The sequence below is a fragment of the Alternaria ethzedia genome (assembly GCF_023757985.1).
Source record: "Alternaria ethzedia strain BMP 0044 chromosome Unknown scaffold_4, whole genome shotgun sequence".
Classification (NCBI taxonomy): domain Eukaryota; kingdom Fungi; phylum Ascomycota; class Dothideomycetes; order Pleosporales; family Pleosporaceae; genus Alternaria; species Alternaria ethzedia.
In genome coordinates this window covers 1,739,029-1,760,097 of record NW_026056197.1, presented here as the reverse complement: position 1 = coordinate 1,760,097, position 21,069 = coordinate 1,739,029, and the positions used below count along the sequence as shown (strand labels likewise).

The 21,069-nt window shown below is 52.8% G+C and overlaps 9 protein-coding genes across 9 annotated transcripts; 5 read left to right on the top strand and 4 right to left on the bottom strand.

Annotated features, from left to right (window-relative positions):
• Positions 1–982: 982 nt before the first annotated feature.
• On the bottom strand, positions 983–2,378 carry J4E87_002721 (uncharacterized protein; the record flags this gene model as incomplete). Its single annotated transcript, XM_049374356.1, has 2 exons — positions 983–2,219; positions 2,371–2,378. 2 exons carry the CDS (start codon positions 2,376–2,378, stop codon positions 983–985), a joined length of 1,245 nt encoding a protein of 414 aa, XP_049236496.1.
• Positions 2,379–2,697: 319 nt separating this feature from the next.
• J4E87_002720 (uncharacterized protein) lies at positions 2,698–3,412 on the top strand (the record flags this gene model as incomplete). The annotated part of the gene is made up of 2 exons (XM_049374355.1): positions 2,698–2,779; positions 2,862–3,412. The coding sequence occupies 2 exons, from the start codon at positions 2,698–2,700 to the stop codon at positions 3,410–3,412; spliced, it is 633 nt and encodes a 210-aa protein (XP_049236495.1).
• A 940-nt stretch (positions 3,413–4,352) lies between these two features.
• Positions 4,353–4,978, top strand: J4E87_002719 (uncharacterized protein; the record flags this gene model as incomplete). Its single annotated transcript, XM_049374354.1, has 2 exons — positions 4,353–4,360; positions 4,396–4,978. 2 exons carry the CDS (start codon positions 4,353–4,355, stop codon positions 4,976–4,978), a joined length of 591 nt encoding a protein of 196 aa, XP_049236494.1.
• A 1,157-nt stretch (positions 4,979–6,135) lies between these two features.
• On the top strand, positions 6,136–6,474 carry J4E87_002718 (uncharacterized protein; the record flags this gene model as incomplete). The annotated part of the gene is made up of 2 exons (XM_049374353.1): positions 6,136–6,140; positions 6,201–6,474. 2 exons carry the CDS (start codon positions 6,136–6,138, stop codon positions 6,472–6,474), a joined length of 279 nt encoding a protein of 92 aa, XP_049236493.1.
• A 3,153-nt stretch (positions 6,475–9,627) lies between these two features.
• On the bottom strand, positions 9,628–11,272 carry CYS3 (cystathionine gamma-lyase cys3; the record flags this gene model as incomplete). The annotated part of the gene is made up of 4 exons (XM_049374352.1): positions 9,628–10,678; positions 10,728–10,813; positions 10,864–11,100; positions 11,264–11,272. 4 exons carry the CDS (start codon positions 11,270–11,272, stop codon positions 9,628–9,630), a joined length of 1,383 nt encoding a protein of 460 aa, XP_049236492.1.
• Positions 11,273–11,664: 392 nt separating this feature from the next.
• J4E87_002716 (uncharacterized protein) lies at positions 11,665–13,326 on the bottom strand (the record flags this gene model as incomplete). Its single annotated transcript, XM_049374351.1, has 2 exons — positions 11,665–12,620; positions 12,669–13,326. The coding sequence occupies 2 exons, from the start codon at positions 13,324–13,326 to the stop codon at positions 11,665–11,667; spliced, it is 1,614 nt and encodes a 537-aa protein (XP_049236491.1).
• Positions 13,327–13,923: 597 nt separating this feature from the next.
• On the top strand, positions 13,924–14,346 carry J4E87_002715 (uncharacterized protein; the record flags this gene model as incomplete). Its single annotated transcript, XM_049374350.1, has 2 exons — positions 13,924–14,232; positions 14,284–14,346. 2 exons carry the CDS (start codon positions 13,924–13,926, stop codon positions 14,344–14,346), a joined length of 372 nt encoding a protein of 123 aa, XP_049236490.1.
• Positions 14,347–15,053: 707 nt separating this feature from the next.
• On the bottom strand, positions 15,054–16,089 carry CYS9 (Thioredoxin reductase; the record flags this gene model as incomplete). Its single annotated transcript, XM_049374349.1, has 2 exons — positions 15,054–15,926; positions 15,979–16,089. 2 exons carry the CDS (start codon positions 16,087–16,089, stop codon positions 15,054–15,056), a joined length of 984 nt encoding a protein of 327 aa, XP_049236489.1.
• Positions 16,090–19,160: 3,071 nt separating this feature from the next.
• On the top strand, positions 19,161–20,212 carry J4E87_002713 (uncharacterized protein; the record flags this gene model as incomplete). The annotated part of the gene is made up of 3 exons (XM_049374348.1): positions 19,161–19,404; positions 19,457–19,589; positions 19,642–20,212. 3 exons carry the CDS (start codon positions 19,161–19,163, stop codon positions 20,210–20,212), a joined length of 948 nt encoding a protein of 315 aa, XP_049236488.1.
• Between the last annotated feature and the right edge of the window lie 857 nt (positions 20,213–21,069).

Genomic DNA, 21,069 nt, shown 5'->3' with positions numbered 1-21,069 from the left:
AAGAGCCGGTCAGCTGGCAGACAGACAGACAAGACGGGGTTGTGTTACATGGCGGAGCCACGACTTCCAGGTTTCGCCATCACAAGGCTTCGAGTTCACTTTAAGGTTGCGAGAAGATGGGGGAAATCGGCAGAAGTGTTGTTTAATTCGAGGTCTCGTAACAGAGATAGTGTGGTCGAGGAGATGTGGTCAATGTATTGATTCTGACTGACGGAGGTGGTGGCACAGACTAACATCCGCTAGCGTTGTTTGAGTGGAGGGGAGAGCCCTGGAGAACGAACCTGGAATGTGCGGCCAGACAACGTCGCTTCTTCCAATCGCCAGTGAATCCAAGAAGTGTTGAGTAGGTAATGCATCGAGTTATAGCTTGCTGTATACGTATGATACTCATAAACCTTAACAACTAGACAATCACTAAGATAATGTATACTCCTACCCCAATTATTCTTTGTAGAATGCGACTAATGTTGATTGGCTTGGAATTGGCGCTTCATTCGAGCCAGAATGACTAGCTGTCTTGTCTTCGCGAGGCTTACTCCCATAGGCCGGCTTGAAGTATATTCGGAAGAGTGCCTCATTGCTAGCTCAGAGAAAACCGAGTGGCGGAATGTTTGGAGTGACACAGCTCCATGCTTTCAGGTATCGTACTACCGTGTGCTCCATTCTCGGTGCCGCGGTGCATGCGCCGAGGAGACCGAAGCTTCTGAAAGGCGAAGCCTGTTCGCCCATCCCCGCGGGGTGTATAAGGAGCTCTTCGCGTCGTGCTCGAGGAAACCTTTCCACTCTTCTTCGGCGCGGCCCAGAGGCTCCATGTGTCTCCAAGAGCGAGTGTTGCTGTCCAGGAATCTTCGGACACAACCTATGGCGTATCCCTGTTTTCGCATTATCGACTTTAAGACACTACGCAGTGCCACCCGTGCCTGTCTTGGGTGCCATCTTCAATCGCACAAGCACAGCATATTACGGGTCCGATTTGAGACTTTCAAGCTGCGGCCTGTTGTTTCTTCTTCTTTTTATACAAGACGGCTTTATGTCTCTTCTCCTCGAACCCAGCAGACTCCCCTCGGTGCCCTTCCATCCAACAATTCTGGCAATATAAATCACAGTCACAGCCCAGGCACTTCAGCGTCGCATCGTCTTGACAGATGATACACCATGTGTCAATCTCGTCATCGACCTGTTTTTGTAAATTGGTAGACACCGGCGGCTTATTCCTTGGCGCGAAAGATGGGGCGGAAGGCAGGCCGAGAGAATCTGTTTGTGATGGAGAAGGTGCTGCTAGAGCGGCCAGGCGTGCGGTGAATGCATCTTCGATGGCTTGACTGCTGGCAAAGTCGTCTTCGGGGAGGGTATTCGGTGCGGAAGGCAGTGTGAAGCCGCTGTCTGTGGTATCTGCCGTTGATGCATTCTTCTGGTCTCCTGATTCTGACTTGTCGTCTTCTGACGGAGGAGAAGGGGGATCGTATTTCTTGCTAATTTCCAGTTCTGCCATGACTCTTGCAATCACATCGTCTGCCTCGTCATCCTCAGTTCTATTCTTGCTGCCTTCGTCTTCCTCATCTCCACTCTCTGTGTCTTCCCTGGCTCTACCAACCTCCCCACTTCCAACATTGATTTCAATGCTCTCCCAGTCCGTCAACTCCTCCTTCGATGGCTGCGCAGATCTTGTACGCCCACTCTGCAGCCCTTGTGCCCTATTATTCACCACTTCCGGAAGTATCTTGCGCATGTCTTTTAGAAGCTTTCCAACATCTTGTTGTTCTTCCCTGGACACATCCCAATCCTTCCGATCGCCGACGGCGCCGTGTAGCTCACCCAGTAACTCTTCTAGGCTCTTTTCATCTTCCTCGTTAAACTCTACATTCGAGCCTCCTACGCCTTGGGCTATCCCTTCCAGATAGCTCGGTGCCCCTGGTGCTGCGACCGGTGCGCCGGCATTGTTCGTGGACGTTGTACGCGACGGCTGTGGCGAGCCCGAGGGAGACGCGCTACCAAGACGTGCGAAGCGAGCGGCGAGGTCATCGGTGGGTTTGGGAGGATTCCCAGGTGCTATCGATGCGCTATAGTTGGTATCTAGGCTGACGGAGGATGTCTTGAGCGCATTGAGGCGGGCAAGAAGGTCGTCGTCTGTTGAGCTAGGTTCGGGCATCTCTGGATGATGGGCGATCACTACGGTGATGTGTGGAGAAGGACAGTGGATGTCTAGGTTATAGCGCCTACTGGACGCGGCTTATGACGCGGTGTTGCATGCAGCTCGAGGCTCGGGAGTGAGCGGAGTTGGCGCGACAGCTGTGGTGGAGCGCGGTGGGGGAGGGGCGAGCTATCCCTGACCGCGCTTCCTCCTCAACCAGACAACATGTGCGATCCAACAGCTGCATTATTAGGTCACGAAGAAATATAGGAACATCTGGACGTAAACTGCTTATTTCTTGCCGTCGGATCGGCGCAACTAGAGCTGGTCGCCAGCGGCCCGTGTCCTCGCATGCGTGACATCCGGCCCCGCTTTCGTCATGTCCAAAGCTCCGATGGCATCCTCATATGTCAGCATTCGTGTTCTGGTACCATCTCTATCTACTCCGAAGCTGCCGATTGTCACACCATCTGTTCATCTCCGTCAAATATATAGCACAGCTCTATAACAATTGAGCATCCACCTCTTCACCGGACCTCCAGCACAACCTTAGATCAACCATCGCCATGGCTCTCGCACCCAAATTCGCTGGCCAAAAGCTCGCCTCCAGTGCTATTCAGCCCAAGGCCATCCACACACTCGAGATCTGTAAGTGTTCCATCCTCGACTGCTGGATTACAACTTCCCGACCCATTCCAAGCCCTCCATCAGACTAACAGTCAAATCCCAGACCTCGACTATGTGTGCCCCTTCTCGGCCAAGATGTTCAAAACAATCTACGAGACCCCTCTCCGCAAGACACTTCTCGAGAAATACTCCGACCGCGTCGTAACCATCTTCCGGCAACAGATCCAACCGTGGCATCCATCCTCCACCCTCGTCCACGAAGCTGCCTACGCCGTGCAAAAGGTCGACAGTTCCAAATTCTGGGACTTCTCACAGAAGCTGTTTGCAGAGCAGAAAGACTTCTTCGACGTAAGCCTGGTCAACGAGACGAGGAACGCGACGTACAAGCGACTGGCCAAGATCGCCGGGTCTGTGGGTGTTGATGAAGGCAAGGTTTACGGACTGTTGGAAATAAGCGACAAGCCGGGTAAGGACGGGGCGTTGAACTCAGGAAACGGGGTTACGGACGATGTCAAGGTGCAAGTGAAAGCGAATCGACTGACGGGTGTGCATGTCACTCCTACAGTTGTGTTCGATGGGGTTGTGAACAATGAGATTAGCAGTTCGTGGACGGCGGAGCAGTGGGAAGAGTGGCTGGAGAAGAATGTCAAGTGACTGCATGACAGTGAAGAGGTTGCGAAAGGAAGATTGTGAGTGACCGTAGACTTCATATTGTAGTTTGCTGCATACACGCGGCTACACTTCATGAGGAAGTTACACTTGGACTGCTTAACAACCTGCTCATAGTCTGAAGCATACCCAATGAAGCTGTAACTCTATGTAATTGGCATGCAGTATCATGGATAGAGCCACTCCAGCGTGTTGCGCCCGCAGTTTCTGCACCAGCATGTTCATCATATAAGCACTGGACGCCATACAGAACTCCAACGAGTGGAACATGCTGGAAGATCAGACACATACACTGGCGATGGATCAATCGTCACAGTACATCTTATCCGATACGGCATACACTCAACTCTTTGTTGCACCACAGACCTTGAAGCAGTCGTCGAAGCTTGTTGAGACATGGGTATTGGTTTGCCAACTTGCTCACCCAGATGCCTAATGAGGCAACAAGAATAGCTTTGACAAGGGCCATCTGATGCCGCTCTTGCGTTCGATGTACTTGCCCGAGAACGTGGGGGATGCTAGATCCACAGTCCCCCTAGGTTCGCTCTCTCACCCACGCGACTCTCACCCGAGCCCTTCTACGGCTGCTAGTCTCTTGTATAAAAGCCGGCCATCGATAATCCTACATCCTCCACTACTCTTCTTCCTACCAATCTGAACATAATTCCCCCCAAGCAACACTTCACGTTGATCAACCATCCTCCCTTCTCACCTCCAAGCCAAATCTGATCCATGGATCCATTCTTAACAACACCTACCGGCGATCTGGCCCCCGCGCCTACCATGTCAACCCCTCCAACAAAGTCGGAGGAGTACATCCCCGACTTCTCCGAGCTCCCGGACCTACACACAGTCGTCTTAGCGGAAGACAAATATGATTACTTTTTTCATGATCATAAGAACCCGTTAACATGGGCACAGGCCAATGATAGAGTCACTTCAACACGAAGTGGGGGATCCTTGGCAAGGGCTCTTACTGCCCAGTCACAAGTTCAAATGCTCGAAGAGGGAGCAGACGAGATCATCCAACGTGTCGTAACGAAACCCGAGCGGCGCTTTGCCATTTACACATGGAACTACGACCAGCAGGGCAATTTGAAACATGCTCCGCACATCACAAAAGAAGAGCTAGAGGCGTGGAGGAAACTCGATCCGGAATGGAAGATTCGCCCCGTTGAACCTAAAGACATGCCACTGCCAGTCAAGAAGAAACTCAAGACGAGCCATGATGGACACCTCATGCCGGGATTCGACGACTACACGATAGATGAGCGGAGGGAGGCGCTCAAAGCGACAGGGCCCGGTGGTTTTGCCATGAAGGACGTTCTACGGAGAATTGACCGGCGGGAACGCGAGCAACTGGCGATAGAGTTGCAACAATCTGAAGCCAAGGTGGAGGTCTTGCAGCAACATATCGCTGCCGAAGAGATCAAGAAAGAGTGGGAAACAATGGAGATGATGGCCTTGCAGAGCGGCGATGGGGTTGTCCAGAAGATAGGAGGGACAAACGTGTTGGAGTTGAGACAGAAGAAGAGAAAACTATCGGCTTGAAGAGCATGAAGTAACCACGTGGCGATATGACAGACCTAGAGAGTTGGAACAATGGAATGGGGGCTGGGTGTCACAACGGCCAGGTTCGTGGAGCAGAATAACAAGTACGTGGCTGAGCATATGGAAGTCACCGCAACTGGAAGATAGGAACGTCCAGGTTGCATGGTCATGATGCGGGTTCTAAGTCAAAAAGTGATTTCAGAGTGCGATCTTATACTAGCATTAGTATAGGCACTACAAAAGTTTGATGAACCTACCTCAAATGACCATGACTTGATGTGATCATCTCGACGCTGTACCTACCCCTCTAAATCGCGTTGCTATTCTAGAATTAGTTTTTTAGACTCTAATCAAAATGTAGATAGTGCGGCGCTGACAAGCCCCTGCTGAAGATAGTTTCCAAGGTTTCGATCATGGGAACAAAGTCTAGGCATGGTCCTTCCGTACCGCATCTGAAAATTCTAGGGGTCAGCCAAGAAGAGTAGTTCCTTGCGTCGCATTCTTCCCAGGCTAGTGAACATGTTATCTTATATCGATGAATGACATTTCAGTGAATAGGTGTTTTGCCTGTGCACGGAGCACTTCTTCTTGGTCACTGAGTCAAGCCCTCTAATACCCTCCCCCGCTATTTATATCCCCACTCCCACGCTAGGGACCAGTATAGTTTCGTTGAAGATCTCGCTATCTCTAATTGTCACCTTGTAGTGTACAATTGCGGTACGCAGGAGTTGACTCCACCATTCGAGATCGCTCGCTCGATAAGTGTACAAAAGGTCTCGACAGGTGGAGGATACCTTCCCGCTGAACTTGAGGCTTTGTAAACAAGCCCAACGATCAGTCCCAAGGCTAGCCGTCGCCGAGAGTATCACCAACAATATGTCGGACTACGATCGCATGTAAGTTTTCTCCGATTGCCATTTCTCGATCAAAGCTAACTCCAGACTAGCACCCAACTCAACCATGACAACTCGCCCCTTCTTCAACTCCCGGGGGAGCTTCGAAACCGGATCTACAAGTTCGTTCTGCATTATCACCTCCCCGTATACGTCGATATACCCGCTCTGGAGGATGAGCACGGAAACTCTGTCCCTAGAGAAAACACACGGAGAATGCTAGCGCTGCTATATACATGTCGTCAAGTCCACAGCGAGGCCTCAATGATGTATTTCGCGCTCAACACATTCCAATTCGAGCTTGACACCTCACTCATCGAATTTACTAGTAGTCTCACTGCGGGGCAACTCAACGCGGTCAAGTCTATCGATATGACGGGGGAGCTTGTGGAAGAGATTGAGATGCGTGCCGAGCATCATGCGAGCGACAGCCCACGATTGCACCTCGATAGGCTGACCTCGCTGCAAAAGGTGACCATCTACCCTTACGCGTTCCACTCACCGCCAATAAATCTCGATGTCATTGGAGTGTATCTAAGGGAGGCGACTGGTAGGATGGGTCTGGAGGTCATAGAGGTCAAGAGGAAGCAGAAGCTGACATAGGCAAGTTGCAATCGCGTAAGGGATTTGATGAGAAGCCATGTGGCTGGGAGGCCCTGACCAAATAGTCGTGCAGTGCTACTCTTCACGCAATCAACTCTTTCAGGTTTGATATCTGTCACATGATGATAAAAGATATACGAAACTCGGTTGATCGATGATCCTAAAGGTGCAATGCCAAGTTCATTGGAATGAACGAACGTGTTTCGATGATCATGTAACCATGTAGGTCCTCATACTATCATGTAACCCAAAGCCCCAAATGTGGCCGCTAAGCTCGCCAATCCTGCACCGACAAGCTGCTGAGCCGCACTCTTGTCATCAGTGGGGCAAGAAGACCCAGGCTCTCGCGTCTGCTTGCAGTGAAGAGAAGTCATAGACGAGGAAATATCGGCAGCTGCGGCTGAGTCGAACTTGACCTGGCAAGGAGTTGGAGCTGGAGTGGTGGATGCCATAGATGCACAAGTCGTTCCATCATAATCCTCCCAGGTGATGAAATCAGGGACCGCCAGAGTATCGTCTACGTTGATAACAATCGCTTTGCTGTTTGTGCAATTATGATTCGTCGTAGCGGGCACAGGATCCACGACTTTTCCGGAATTGTTGATAGTAAACATTGTGATGCGACTCGTCCCATTGCCGGTGATACCACCGCCGAGGAAGGCAAGAGAGTCCTCGGTACAGGTATTCCATCTCACTTGCCATGCGATCCTCCACCTGCCCTCTTTGTTGAAGCTGGTGAAGACTTTCAGCTCTCGATAAGGGTCGCTGCTGGAGTAGTTGGCCCATCTCAGGTCATAAAAGGTGGGGTAGCTGTGGACCTGGCTATCCAGGTCGAGGAATTCGATGGTCATCTGCGGATTCAGGAATGGCGCTAGCTCGGTATTCTGGATAGCGATTATGACTGGAAAGATTTCTGTAGGAGCATAAGTCTCATTACGAGGGAAGATAAGATCCAGCTCCATCGCGCCGCGGGCAGCGTTGGCAGCTCCCATGCAGGCGGCGAGGAGTAAGGCAATGTGCATGCTGATGCCAAGCATGGATGGCAGGAGGGTAATGGCGAGATGGAGTTGAGAGTGCTGCAGTATCGGAGATATGGAGAAGGAACGTCATGGCGGGAAAATATCAAAGGAGGATCAGGGTACAAACGGAAGAATGCATATAGTGAGTTGGGTGGCACAGTGATTATGCACGTGCATGTACCTTACGCTAACGAGCCGTGCGAAGACGTTGGCGGTTAAGCTATCTTGGCAGCTCCTTGGCACCGGATCCTTCATTTGCGTTGGACTTCGAAGCCCTCCTTTGTTTAGCACCTCCGCATCCGGAGCGTTTCCCAGGCGGTCTGAAACTTATTGCGACGATGCCGAATGAGACGAGGCACCCAATGTTTCTATAACTCGTGTCGCATTTGCTGTATATTCTTGGAACTTTACAAGTAAATAGCTCCTACCTAGACAGTCTTCTCCTGTCCTTCAAGAAGCTGGTGCACAGTCTAATAGTGACCGCCACATACGCCAGTCGTACCATTGGTGAAAGAATGGAGAACACCGAGCATTATTTACCCTACGGGCAGATGAGTGAGGTGGTCGCTGGCATCTTTTACCCTTCGGTCTGTGATTTGGGTGTATCCGCATGAAGAAGCCGCTGACGTGTGGCGAACTCGGTCGTGAAGAAAGGAAGTCGCCCTCTAGAGGAAGTCGTGCTCATGAGGAAGCCACGTTCAACGGACCCAAACAACCCAGCTTTAGAGAAGTGACCCAAGACGAAAACACCACCCCCATGCGCAGCAACAGTATAGACGCCAAACCCGCGCCAAATATCAGACGGACTGTACAATAAGCTTGCTGCGCAGTGCAACTCAAGGGACTTCAACAACGAGATTGTCCGCCCAGTCCACCTGATCTTCTTTATTCTTCACTCTACTTCCCTTGTCCCTTTGCTTCCTAGTCTTACTATCGCGTGTACCTTCTCTTACAACCTCCTCTAGTATTTCTCTCCCTGCGTCATCCTCGCTAATCAGCTTCGCAGCGAGACTGAAAAGCACAAGTAGCGTCCACGCAGCATCGTTCCCGCAATCGTGCAACCTTGAGGGTATCATACCGACCAGGCGACATAGCGTTCGGAGCGATACATTCCATCCAGGATCGTCAGCCTTGTACATCTCGCGAGCAAGCTTCTGCGTGTCGATGATCGCGGTCACGGTGGCTATGTCAGTTATGTTGATACCCGCCTTGTTCAACGAGAGAAGATCCGAAGGGATGTCGTGGCCAACAAGGATAATCGGCAGCCGCTGTTCGTTTAAGTCATTGACTTTCGATAAGTCATAGAGAGGTAGCTTGCGCGCATTACAGCACGGCTCCCTGTCTCCATTGACGCAGTGAGAAAAGATGTGGTTGAGGACGGCAGCGCGCTCGCTCCATCGCACTTGGTGCACTTGGCCATGGAACAAGGCCTGCACTTGCTTTCTATTTACGCCTACTCGACCGTACCGGAAGTCGAAAGTCTCTGTGTGGAGGGGCGGGTGAGTATGGTGCATCGGTGTTGAGAAGTGTGAAGTTGTGAGACTCCTCGTGTCGAGTGTGGATGCGCCGATAGCGCTGAAGCGTTTGGGGTTTCCGTGTGCGATATCGAAGGAGATGAATACGGGGTGTGCGTGAATATTCGGGCTGTCGTGGTTGCGTGCCAAAAGCTGCTGGAACAGGCAGCGCACTTCTTCAAGTGAGATTGGGGGAGGAAACATGGCTTTGAGGGTACTGATCCTTGCTGTTACGATCACTTCGTCTGGGCTGGGATTGACTGTCGTGCAAAAAATAGAGATGGACATCAGTTACAAGATATACTCTCCTTTGACTCACCACTTGGCCGCAGCCATACTTTGACTCCCTTACCCTGGTTCTGTGGTAACCATGGGCGGACGACAAACCAGTCAAAGCTTGCGCAATTTGCCTTTGGAAAGTACAGATACACAAAGATAGACAACCTCGATAATTCCGTGTCTTACTACGACACCACACTTTTCGATTGAGAGTATCTCTGATATCATATCCATCATAAGGGTCATAAGCCCATACCGAACAAAAACGCCATCTATCCATATGTGCTCATAAAAGCTACTTTTCTCCACCTGGTACAACTCCACGGCACTCAGAGTAAGATTTACTGAGCAGCCGGCGCAGCATTGTTGGAGACCTTTCCGTTCGTAATCTTAGGACCAACAACCGCCTCTTCAAGCGCACGCTTAACATCGGCAACAAGATCCGCCTCATCCTCAACACCACAGCTGATGCGGACGAGATCGTCAAAGACACCCGCTGCCTCGCGCTGCTCCTTGGGGATACCACCGTGTGTCATGGCGCTGGGTACCTCGACGAGCGACTCGACTCCACCCAGCGACTCAGCCAGTGTGAAGATCTTGGTCGCTTGACAGAAGCGCTCGGCAGCTGCGTGACCGCCCTGGATACGGAAGGAAAGCATGCCGCCACCCATTCCGTCACGGTGCTGCTTCAGCGCAATGTGGTGTTGTGGGTGGGAGGGAAGACCGGGGTAGTTGACGGAAACGACGTGTGATGAGGCCTCGAGAGCCTTTGCGACGCCCGTAGCGTTCTTGGTAGCTTCCCTCGCGCGGAGATGCAGGGTCTTGAGACCGCGGTGTGCGAGCCAGCAGTCAAAGGCAGACGGGACCGCACCGATGGCGTTCTGCAGGAAAGAAAGACGCTCGTATAGCTCGTCGGAGTTGAAGGCCGCGGCGCCCATAACGACGTCAGAGTGGCCGTTGATGTACTTGGTGACGGAGTGCACCACGATATCCGCGCCGTGGTCCAGCGGGTTCTGAACGTACGGGCTCATGAAGGTGTTGTCGACAACCACCATGATGCCATGCTGATGCGCAATCGTGGAGATCTTGCGGATGTCCACAAGCGTCAGCGTAGGGTTCGACGGCGACTCGATCCAGATGAGCTTCGTGTTGGGGCGGATGAGCTCGGCGATGTCGATCTCGATGCTCGGGCTGAAGGTGACTTTGACATCGTGCGTCAGGGCGACCTTGGTGAAGTAGCGGTGCGTTCCGCCGTAGACGTCTGAGACGGATACGACGTGTGAGCCTGCGGCGAGCGATTGCAGGATGTTGGCTGTGGTGGCGGATCCGGACGAGAATGCGAGCGCATAGCGGGCGTGTTCAAGGGCTGCGACTGCCTTTTCGAAGTTGTCTCTGCAGGCGCATTAGTTTCAGACATGTGGGTGGTGTTGCGCATGCGTACCGGTTTGGGTTCGAGGAGCGCGAGTACTCATACTCGCCTATGGGCTTTCCAACGGCGGTTTGCGCGAATGTTGTCGACAGAGAAATCTGATTGGGTTAGCCATGGGTCTGTGAGACTTTGCGCGTGCAATGCTTACGGCTTCGATGACGGCTCCGGTGACGGGGTCATGAGGGCTTCCGGCATGCACGGCGAGGGTGCCGAATCCGTGGACTGGTGACGGCGCGCGTGGCGGGGTGTCGATGGGGTGGTCGGGGAGCGTCATCTTGATCTTCTGAGTACTCTTTGAACGGCGGGCGGAGTTGACGTGGTGGTACGAAGGAACTTGAACCTCAAAATGCAGCGAGAGGACAAACTTCTTTCTAAATTCCAGGCCCTCCGAGGTGTTGACGCCTATAGGTAAATTATTGTTCTAGCGACAAATCCTAGCGCGCTTTCTATCGGTGGTGCATGTGCGGTTGACCGTGATGGCGCGAATGCAGAATAATTCTTTCTTGCAGAATTTCCTGTCAAAGTGGAGATGGAAAGCAAGGGAGAACCATCTCCATGGCTCCTGCCATCTTATACCCAACAGGCCGCGTTGGACGTCTGACATTTCTCAGCAGCAGATTAATCAGGCGGCGTTTGCTCAAACCGTGGCATACACAGCTCGGCCCAAAGCGCGCGTTGGTTTCGTGAGCAAGCGGAGATGGTGTCATAGTATTCTCCGACCCGCCTTGTGACGGCCTTGGCAGCTTTTCGATTACACATCGCGCTGCGAGTGCTACCAAGTCCAGCAGGTTGTTCGGGCGAGATGCTTTATAGAGTTTTTGGATACGTAAGCACAATTTGACGTTGGCGCTCAATGGCAAGTGATTTGCATCGTAATCTGATTGAAGTGGAGAGAGGTCTATGAAGGGCGCAAACGTCTATGGGTATCTTGGGGGTATAATGGTGATGCTTAGTATGCATCCTCCTCTGGCCGGCTCTTAAGCTTCACATATCCACTTATGCCTTTCTTTCGCGCTGTCTGCTCGCTATGGGAGACATGTCCCGTCTGTGATGGTGAAGACTTTCCGTTCCTCGTAGTCGACGCGAGGTAGCTACGCCCATCGTCGAGGCCGGTGTTACCTCGCCGTTTCTCACCAACAAGAATAGGGTCTTCCGCGATCAAGTTCTCCATGTCTTCCCATTCTTTCTGGTTCAACACGTCCCATTCTTGCGCCTGCTGCTCAGCCAACAGATATCCCCTCAGCTCGTCGATAATCTTAGTTGGCGACAAGCCCCATCCGCTGATGTACTGTGCGTTCTCGGCCATGCCTAGGAAGGAATGTGAAGTAGCGTGCGAAAGCTGCCCAAAGCCCACAGGTGACTTGCGGAGGATCGATCTGGAAGACCTGGAAGTGGTGATATCTTTGTCCAATGGATTCTCGAGGCGTTGGGGGTTGTATGTTTCTTGCGTGATCAATAGTCGGAACAGATTGCGACCGATCGAACAAGTATCCTCCCACTGTTTAAAGCTGTCTTTCATGCCCTGGGTTCGACATAACCAAGCCACATTGTACGCAAGCAGAGACACGCCTTCAATGAAGGACGAGTATGCAGGAGGATCTTCGGCGCAGAGGTGACTCAGAGGGCGGTCGACGAATAACGCGCGCGGCTTCGGAAGATGGATACGCGTCTCAAGCGTCCGAGACGCTTCCGGACTGGCGCTGGACGAATGTGAGGGTGTCGAGCCAGGGAAAGGTACTTTCTTGCCCTGGTAAGAGGATGCTGGACTGAAGATTGTAGGTTGAGGGTAATCGGCATGGGGGAGTGTGATTTCGGCTGGGAGACGGATGCCCAGGTAAGCAGCGACTCGAACGACGAGCTGGGCCACGGCAGCCAGTGAGGCAGATAGGCCGTCAGGCGTCACATCTGTTTCAAAATTAGCATATCGCCTCGACAGCTATAGCCTAGACATACCATTCAGATCTCGAAGATCGTATATCCGCAAACGCGTGCCAGGCCCGATATTGTAGACTTCTTTGATACCGCCGTCCCTTGTCTTTCGCCGCTGCATCTTGAGTCCCGCGAGCCTCGCAGCAGTCGTGCACAGCTGCATGCGCAGATCTATGGTATCGTGGTGCATCTTGTCCGCGTTGTAGTCCGATCGCTTGACCCTCTGCTGCACCTTGTCCAACTCGTTCGCCCGCCGCGATTCGATGCCGTATGTGGCGGACGAGAGGTCTGACTTGCGTTGCGCGTTCGCCGCTCGCTTCGCTTCAAGCTGCTTCCTGGTATCCTCCATCTGCCGTCGGAGCTGGTCGGCATGCTCTGATATCATGCCTAGTCGGTCCTGTATCTCTGCCGTTTCTGCCTTCGTCCGCTCCCAGTTCAGATTGTTCGTACACTCTTGTCTGTCGACCAAGAGCCCGCCTTTCGAGTCGGTGAGAGAAACATGCTGGATGGCCTTGTCTTCCGAGCCGTTTATGATAGCTGTGACGTGTTTCGCGACGGCATCGCGGTCTATCAGCGTCTTTGCGAGTTGGATGCGGGGCTGTTCGAGGTATGAGCGCGCGCAGGTCATGCAGTGGAGAGGCTGGCTCAGGCTGCCGTCTCTCCCGCAGATGTCGCACTCCATGATGAATAGGGGTTATGTTATGTGATGTCGCCTGCAGAGATGCCGTGGAGTGGTAGGTCTGGAAGGTGCAGCGAGACCATGGTGGGAGTGATTCGTCGAGGCGGTTGGCGAGAGCCTATGTAGCCATGGGATCCGTCAGTGGGGTTTCCGGTGAATGTCTAGGCTCCGTGAATGTTAGCGCTCTCCTCTGTCGTGAAGCATAAGCAAGGCATCCAGAGGCTGGTGGTTGAAGAGGTTGTGTGATGGAGGCGGTACTCAGGCAGAGGCGCGATTTCGCGAGTCAGACGCTCCTTCCAACGTCATGCCGCGACTGACCAATTCGGATCGCGCTAACGCACGTGGTATGCGTGAGTGAACCTCAATCTACCTTTTCGAGTACTGCGTTCGATCTGATAGAACTGATATTTCGCGTCGAATATTTTTCTGATGACGATGAGACGCGCTCGCGATCACTCTACTTACCTATAGCACTGACCAAAGGCATCGCAAATGAGCAGGACTCCCGACCACGAACCCGAATCATCCCTCCCCTCTCACATCTCGTCGACATACCCCTCTTCTCCTCCACTACTGACCCAGTTAACAAATACCACCGCAATGGATACTGCCCCGGCTGCCAAATCGGAGCCACCACCCAGTCAAGAGGCTCAGATTGTACGACCGCCAATGAGACGCATGCACTCAGATGAGACAGAGCGGCCATCTTCAGCACAGCGCACGAAAGACGAGGTCGACGACGAAGCAAATGCAGCCGCTGAGCAACAGTCAGAAGATGAAGAGAGTGACCCCGCAGAAAAAATTGTCGATTTTGATTGGGAAGACCTAGAGGCGCGGTACCACGATGCCATGAAGACATGCCACAATCAGGAGGACCTACTAATGCAAGAGTGGGATAATCTCATGAATGTACAGCTGCCACTTCTCTACTTCTGCCCGAGTTACTGATGAAGTTGTTAGTACTTCCGCATCTGGGCTTCGTCAGGGAATGAGCACGAGACCGAGCGGACCTACGCAAGGTAAACATGCCTTCTGAAAGCCGCGTGACCTACTAACAACGTGCCTCAGGCTTCGCACACGCTCTACATATGTTCAGCACGAGGAAGCGGAATTGGAGCAAAAGCGGAATCATTGTATGATAGCCTTTACTTCCTTTCCTGCTTTTCGACTAATATGCCGCAGACATCAATGTAGTCAAAGCCTTCGAGAGTGCGCTCAACCTCCTCAAAGCCAGTGGCCTTGGTCGTTGATGCTCATCAACCTAGGCGCTATCTACCTTGCTCACCATCCACCGCAATCGGAAGTCTCACAGCGTCTCGCTGGACGTGAGATCGCGTCGCCTTCTCCGCGGCGATTGATGCGGTCGTCTAGCTTTCCGATGTGCACTTCATCGAGGATGCACCTAATGCGCTGTTCCATCATGTAAGGTGTTGTCAGCGCCAGAGTGGTCATGTTGGAGGATTGTCAGTCGGAATACAAGGTGCTCAGTCAATGCACATCAGTTGAAAGACATTCATTGCCAGGTGTGTGCTCTATCTAAAACCCTAAATCAACCGCTCAAGATTCTATATCAAATGCACCGCCTTTTGCCGAAGGTATATACATGGTGCCCGTGCCTCCCATATATGCGCTAAACAATGAGACGCCCATGCCCTTTCATGCGAGTTATTCCAGAAATGGTCCAAATATGGTCCAAGTTTGTGATGGTGATGTTGTGGTGCGTGTTTCATCTATAGAAGAGGGTTGGAGCGGTACTCGGGGACGACGCCGTTTGTTTGCGACTTCTCAGCCTGGTTCTCCGTCTCGAGCTCGTTGCCGACGCTGTCGTCTTGCTCGGCGAGCCACTTCTCCGCCTCGAGAGCGGCAACACAGCCGGATCCTGCACTGGTGATGGCCTGGCGGTACCGCTTGTCCTGGACATCACCGGCTGCGAAGACACCTTCGACGCTTGTGAGACCCTCTCCGGGCTTGGTGATCAGGTAGCCGTCCTCGTCCATGTCGAGCTGACCCTTAAACAGCTCGGTGGCGGGGTCGTGGCCGACGGCGTAGAAGAGACCCTTTGCGTCGAGGGTCTGCTCCTCCTTTGTGACGTTGTTCTTGACCACTAGTTGTGTCATCAGACCGTTCTTCTTGTCCTCGCCCTTGATCTCGCTTGCGCTGGTGTTGTACATGATCTCGATCTTGGGGTGCGTTGTCAACCGGCGGGCGTTCGTTCGGCTCGCGCGGAGCTGGTCCCTTCGTACGAGTACGGTAACCTTTGACGCCTTCTTCGTGAGGTATAGAGCCTCCTCTACTGCCGAGTCACCGCCTCCGATTACGACCAATGGCTGGTCGCGGAACATGGGAAGGGAACCGTCGCATACAGCGCATGCGGATACACCGTTGCCCCAGTACTTGTCTTCGCCCTTGAGATCTAATCTCCTGGCCTTTGCGCCGGTCGCGATGATCAAAGCATCGGCAGTGTGTATCTCCTCCTCAATCTCCTCCTCGTCGCCCATGGGGTGTAACCAGTACTTGAAGGGGCGCGCTTTCAGGTCGACCTTTGCGACGGTCTGGGAGATGATTTCGGTGCCGCAGGCTTCGGATTGTTCGCGCATTTGCTCCTGTGTTTTGTTAGTAAACGTTGGCGCATGGCTATCGCGTGGCGTTACTGACCATAAGCTTGCCGCCTCCGATCTTGACGAAACCGGGGAAGTTCTCGACTTCGTCTGTTGTGGTCAATTGACCACCTGCGGCGATGCCGAGAGCCATGAAACCCTCGTACATGACGGCTGCAAACAATTAGCATGTCGTCGATATGATTGCGAGGCGGTGCCTTACGGTTCAGATCCGCTCGTGCGGCATAGATAGCTGCGGTGTGGCCTGCTGGCCCCGAGCTGCGTATGTTAGCATTATTCTCGAAATCGACTCTGTCGCGCCATTGATCGCAGAACATACCCAATAACTGCATGTTGTTAGCACTATCCATGCCAGAAATTTCCAAGATGCCACTTACTGACTAGTTTTGAATGCATGTTTCGCGACTGTACTTTTGCAAAGGTTGAAGCAGTCGAAAGCCCCGCTACAGGTGAGACGCGCTGATTATGCGATGCCGCGGCAGCGATGGGGACGGAGAATAAGGATAGATTGCGGGGGGAGGAGGCCCTTCGGAAGATTGATGCGAACACTTTGGCGGCGTGTGCGAAAGTTTCGCGTGTCGCGTGCAAGATGTGGTTGCGGGCGTGTGGGTCGTGTGTGGATGGTGGGATGCGATGTGGAGGTTTAGCAACGGAGTGCGAGCGGTGCAGATGGTGCCTTAAGTGGGAGAGACCAGGTGACGGAGAAGGAGCTGGAAAAACGCTTTTGACGTTGCCGCAGCGGGTTTGCGATTAGTGGGCGTCGTCTTCTAGCTTCGGAGGTTCCGCGATATTTGGGGGATGACGGCGAGCCGAGGCGTGGTGGGGTTTTCGAGATGCAGATCGTGCTCAACTATGCGTCGCAGTCAATATATATGCAATGCGGTATCAAAATGAGGGCAGCACGTTGGGACGTAGAAAGCAAGAGAGCAAACACACCTTATTTGCAAATGCGACACATGTCAGACGTTGGGAGATTTCTGCTTGGAAAGAAAAAAGTCGGCTGCTTGCTGTCGATCTACGCCATCGCCGGCCGGGCTGTCATTCTTAGAAATCGACCTGTACTAGACCCACGTTCCACGCAGCCCACCCATCTTGCCCATCTCGCGTTCAATGTCCGGTGCTGACATGCTTGACTCGAGGCGACTTCTGCATCACGAGCCTCGGCAAAGTTCACCAGGAGCCCCGTCCGAAATGTCGCGACTTCGTCCGGTGCTGAGGCGTAGTCTGGGGGCGACTGTTTGGATGATTACAGTTCATGCACGTTCTGGAGTCGCACGCGTCGCGCTTCACTTTCTGTCTTTGTATATCGGCCCCGCGCTTGGGAGTGAGCACTACAAGTCCATTGTGGGCGTCTAACGCTGCTATCTAATCCTCCGCGCCTGGACGCTTCCTGAGGTTCTCCACATTGTAGAGCATATCCCGGACTGCTTTGTCATCTGCAAGTCGGTCGTCACCACCTTGCTCGAAACTCTTCATTGTCTCTGCGAGCTCTGCATCAGCGTGCCATGTATCGTCTTGCTGTCTTGCGAAGTATTGCAGCCTTGGTGCCTGTTTGATATGTTAGCTATAACATGAAGTACTTCTGAGCAGGAAGCTCACCTTGTCATCCCGAACTTCGGACGTTGAGCCTGGCTTCTGGGTGTTGTCTATCGACACAGCCAACTTCAAAGGACCAGTAGACGTGCGGATGATGGCAAGGCCCAGCGCGTTGCCGTCCAGTGGAATGGCATAGCCTGGTATGGATGCACCTAGTCCGAAGCTGAACAACGCTGGTACCCCCTCGCATGCCACAACAACTATCTCGGCCTATCAAGAATCAGATGATGCATAAACAAAGTCAAAGTCTTCATAATACTTACACCGTCCTTGCTTGGTAAATTCCATATTCCAGAAACCGCAACCTTGTACGTTGCCACATCTACTCCTGCTGGGATCATGCCACGCTCCTGGAGATGAGTGAAGGCAAGATCACGGATGACCAGCTTTTCCTTCAAGAGGTAGTTCTGCCAATCCCATACAAACAAGTGATCGTCGCCACCGCCAGACACAAGTAGGCCAGACTGTGTGAGGCAAAGCCTGCTCACAAACGCTTCGTGGCCGAAGCAGAATCCCTCTATGATATGCGCTTGCGGTGGGCCTCGTGATATTCTGATGTGCTCGTCCCGGTCTGCTGTCATGATATAGCCCCGTCTGTCTACCTGAGCATAGACGACATCTGTGAGCATAGAAACGTGGCCTAGGAGCAGCTCGTGCTTGAATCGCATAGTCTCCTTGGGCTTCGCCGGGCCTTTCGCTTTCCGTTTAAGCTGCTCCTCAAGAGTCTTTCGATTTCTGCCAGAGTGAACGGTGAGAGTAGTAGCGGATGGGATCCATTCTTTCTCATCTGGCTCTTCGGTTGCTGGTGCTTCGGGCAGCTCTTCTATCTTGTCGTCATCAGGCGAGGGGAGAAGTGGTAAGGCATAAACATCGCCAAATTTGTCTGCACACAATATGGTTGCATCGTCAGACGTGAGAGTGATCGAGCAAGGCCGTCTTGACATGCACCTTGATCATGTCAATTTTCGAATTCTCGGACATCGTGCGGCTCTTACCTTTCGCTCAACTGGTGCAGCTGGTTCTGAGCATCGATCTGAAAGACGCGAACGCATTTGTCTTCTCCAGTGATGCCAACCAAGTATTGTCCATCATTTGAAAGGATAAGACTGGCAAAATTTGACTTTTGCTCTTTCGGTTGTTCCAATTTGATGCGTTTTCCTGGTCGCTCTTCGGAGTCGCCCTCCTGCTGATCCTGTTCATATTAGCGATGCGCACTTACTTCGACCACCAATTCGAACACCGCAACATCGACAAATCACAAGAAATACGCCATCACTCACTTCAGTTTGGGCGTCTTGCTGTGGCCATGTCGTCACTGACCCGCGACTGGATTGAACTACAATCTTGGAGCCGCTCGCAGCAAATACGGTCCAGTCATCTGAAGACTCAGAGCTTCGCGCTATAATGCACTGGTACGGAACAGTCATGATGTCTGCGTTAGACACGGCCTCGTGGAGTTGATGGTACTTTTCTGTGAGGCCCCAAATGCGCTAGCGCGTTAGGCGAGCAGGGGCCACCCACAGCAGACAACCTCGATTTTCGCCGGCCGAACTTTCCCTCTTCCTCAAACCATCAACACCACCAAACTAAGACCTTAAACATCCCTTTGGGTCGCAGAACACAATGGGGGGCAAGAAAGAAACTAAGGCCGCTTACTTCGAGAAGCTCGAGCAGCTGCTCAAGGAGTACAAGAGCATCTTCATCGTCACCGTCGACAATGTCTCGTCCCAGCAGATGCACGAGATCCGCCAGTCGCTCCGCGGCGAGGGTGTCGTTCTCATGGGAAAGAACACCATGGTCCGCCGTGCTCTGAAGGGTCTCATCAACGACTCTCCCGAGTACGAGCGTCTCCTTCCCCACGTCAAGGGTACGTCTTCCAGCAGACGCGACACTCGCGCACAGCATTGACAATAGTACAGGCAACGTCGGTTTCGTCTTCACCAACGCCGACCTCAAGGAGACCCGTGACAAGATCCTCGCCAACCGTGTCGCTGCTCCCGCTCGTGCCGGTGCCGTCGCCCCCGGCGATGTCTACATTCCCGCCGGAAACACGTAAGAACACGTCTTGCGCACACACATCGTACAAATAACTGACACATGGCAGTGGTATGGAACCCGGAAAGACCTCTTTCTTCCAGGCTCTCGGTGTCCCCACCAAGATTGCCCGTGGTACCATCGAAATCACCTCCGACTTGAAGCTCATCGAGGCCGGTAACAAGGTCGGTGCCTCCGAGGCTACCCTGCTCAACTTGTTGAACATCTCGCCCTTCACCTACGGTATGGGTATCTACCAGATCTACGACAACGGCCAGACCTTCGAGGCTTCCGTCCTGGACATTGAGGAGTCCCAGCTGCTCAAGGCTTTCTCCTCTGCCATCAGCACCATTGCCGCCATCTCTCTGGCCTCTGGCTTCCCCACCCTGCCCTCCGTCATGCACTCCGTTGTCAACTCCTACAAGAAGGTCATCTCTGTCGCCATTGAGACCGATTACGAGTGGGAGGAGATTGCCGAGCTCAAGGACCGCATCGCCAACCCCGACAAGTACGCCTCCGCTGGCCCTGCCGTCGGTGCTACCTCCGGTGGTGGTGACGCCCCTGCCGCTAAGGAGGAGGCCAAGGAAGAGGAGAAGGAGGAGTCTGAGGATGACGACATGGGCTTCGGTCTCTTCGACTAAGCTACTCACGTTTGCGATGACATTTCTTGAGAGATATCGGCATGACTACGGTCTGTCGAAGCATGTCTTCATGATATAGACAGTCAACGACAATACGATCAGATGAACTCATTCAGACACCATGCCGTGATGCTCACAAAGCATCTGCGTCAGTACAATCTCAGGTAAGTCTATCCCCTTCTCATCTCGCGCTGCTATGATTATTTCCTTTTTAACCCTGAGATTCCTCGGTGAGGATCAAAATACAACAACAACACTCTAATTTTTTAATGAGCAACCTGTCTTTCAAGTCACTCGTTCGTTACCATGGCAAGGCTCGAGACTGACTTTCCAACAGATATACCACTAGCCTGTGCACCTCAATATGCTGTGAACAGGTGATGCGCACCATCTGACTGCAGCTCAGACAGCCTTTGCAGGATGACCCGCCCTTTCTAGGTCTATCCGCACCCAAAAGCACCTCCAGAGCGGCTTTCCTCCTAAGCTTCGACAAACGCTTTCACTTTGCGCATTGCCCAAGTATACGTCTGCGTGTGACCATGCATTCCCGTCGTCGTCTACTGCTAACCCTGGGGCATGCTGTCGGAACAGCTTCGCTGCAACGGCCTTTGCTATCCCCTTTCCTCGATATGCTTCTTCTGTATGTAGCGTAACAAGAGAACCGTCTAAACCGAGGAATGTCCACGCTACTGCTGTGTCTGTCTCTTCTTCAAAAACACCCACACTCTTTAGTGACATGAGTGTCTTTGTCGTCCTTGGAATAGACGTCCTGGCTTTGACGACATCGATATCCTGCTCGCGCATTTCACCCCACCGTAATCCCTTGGGTAGCTCTAGCGTCTCTGGAAGATCAGAAA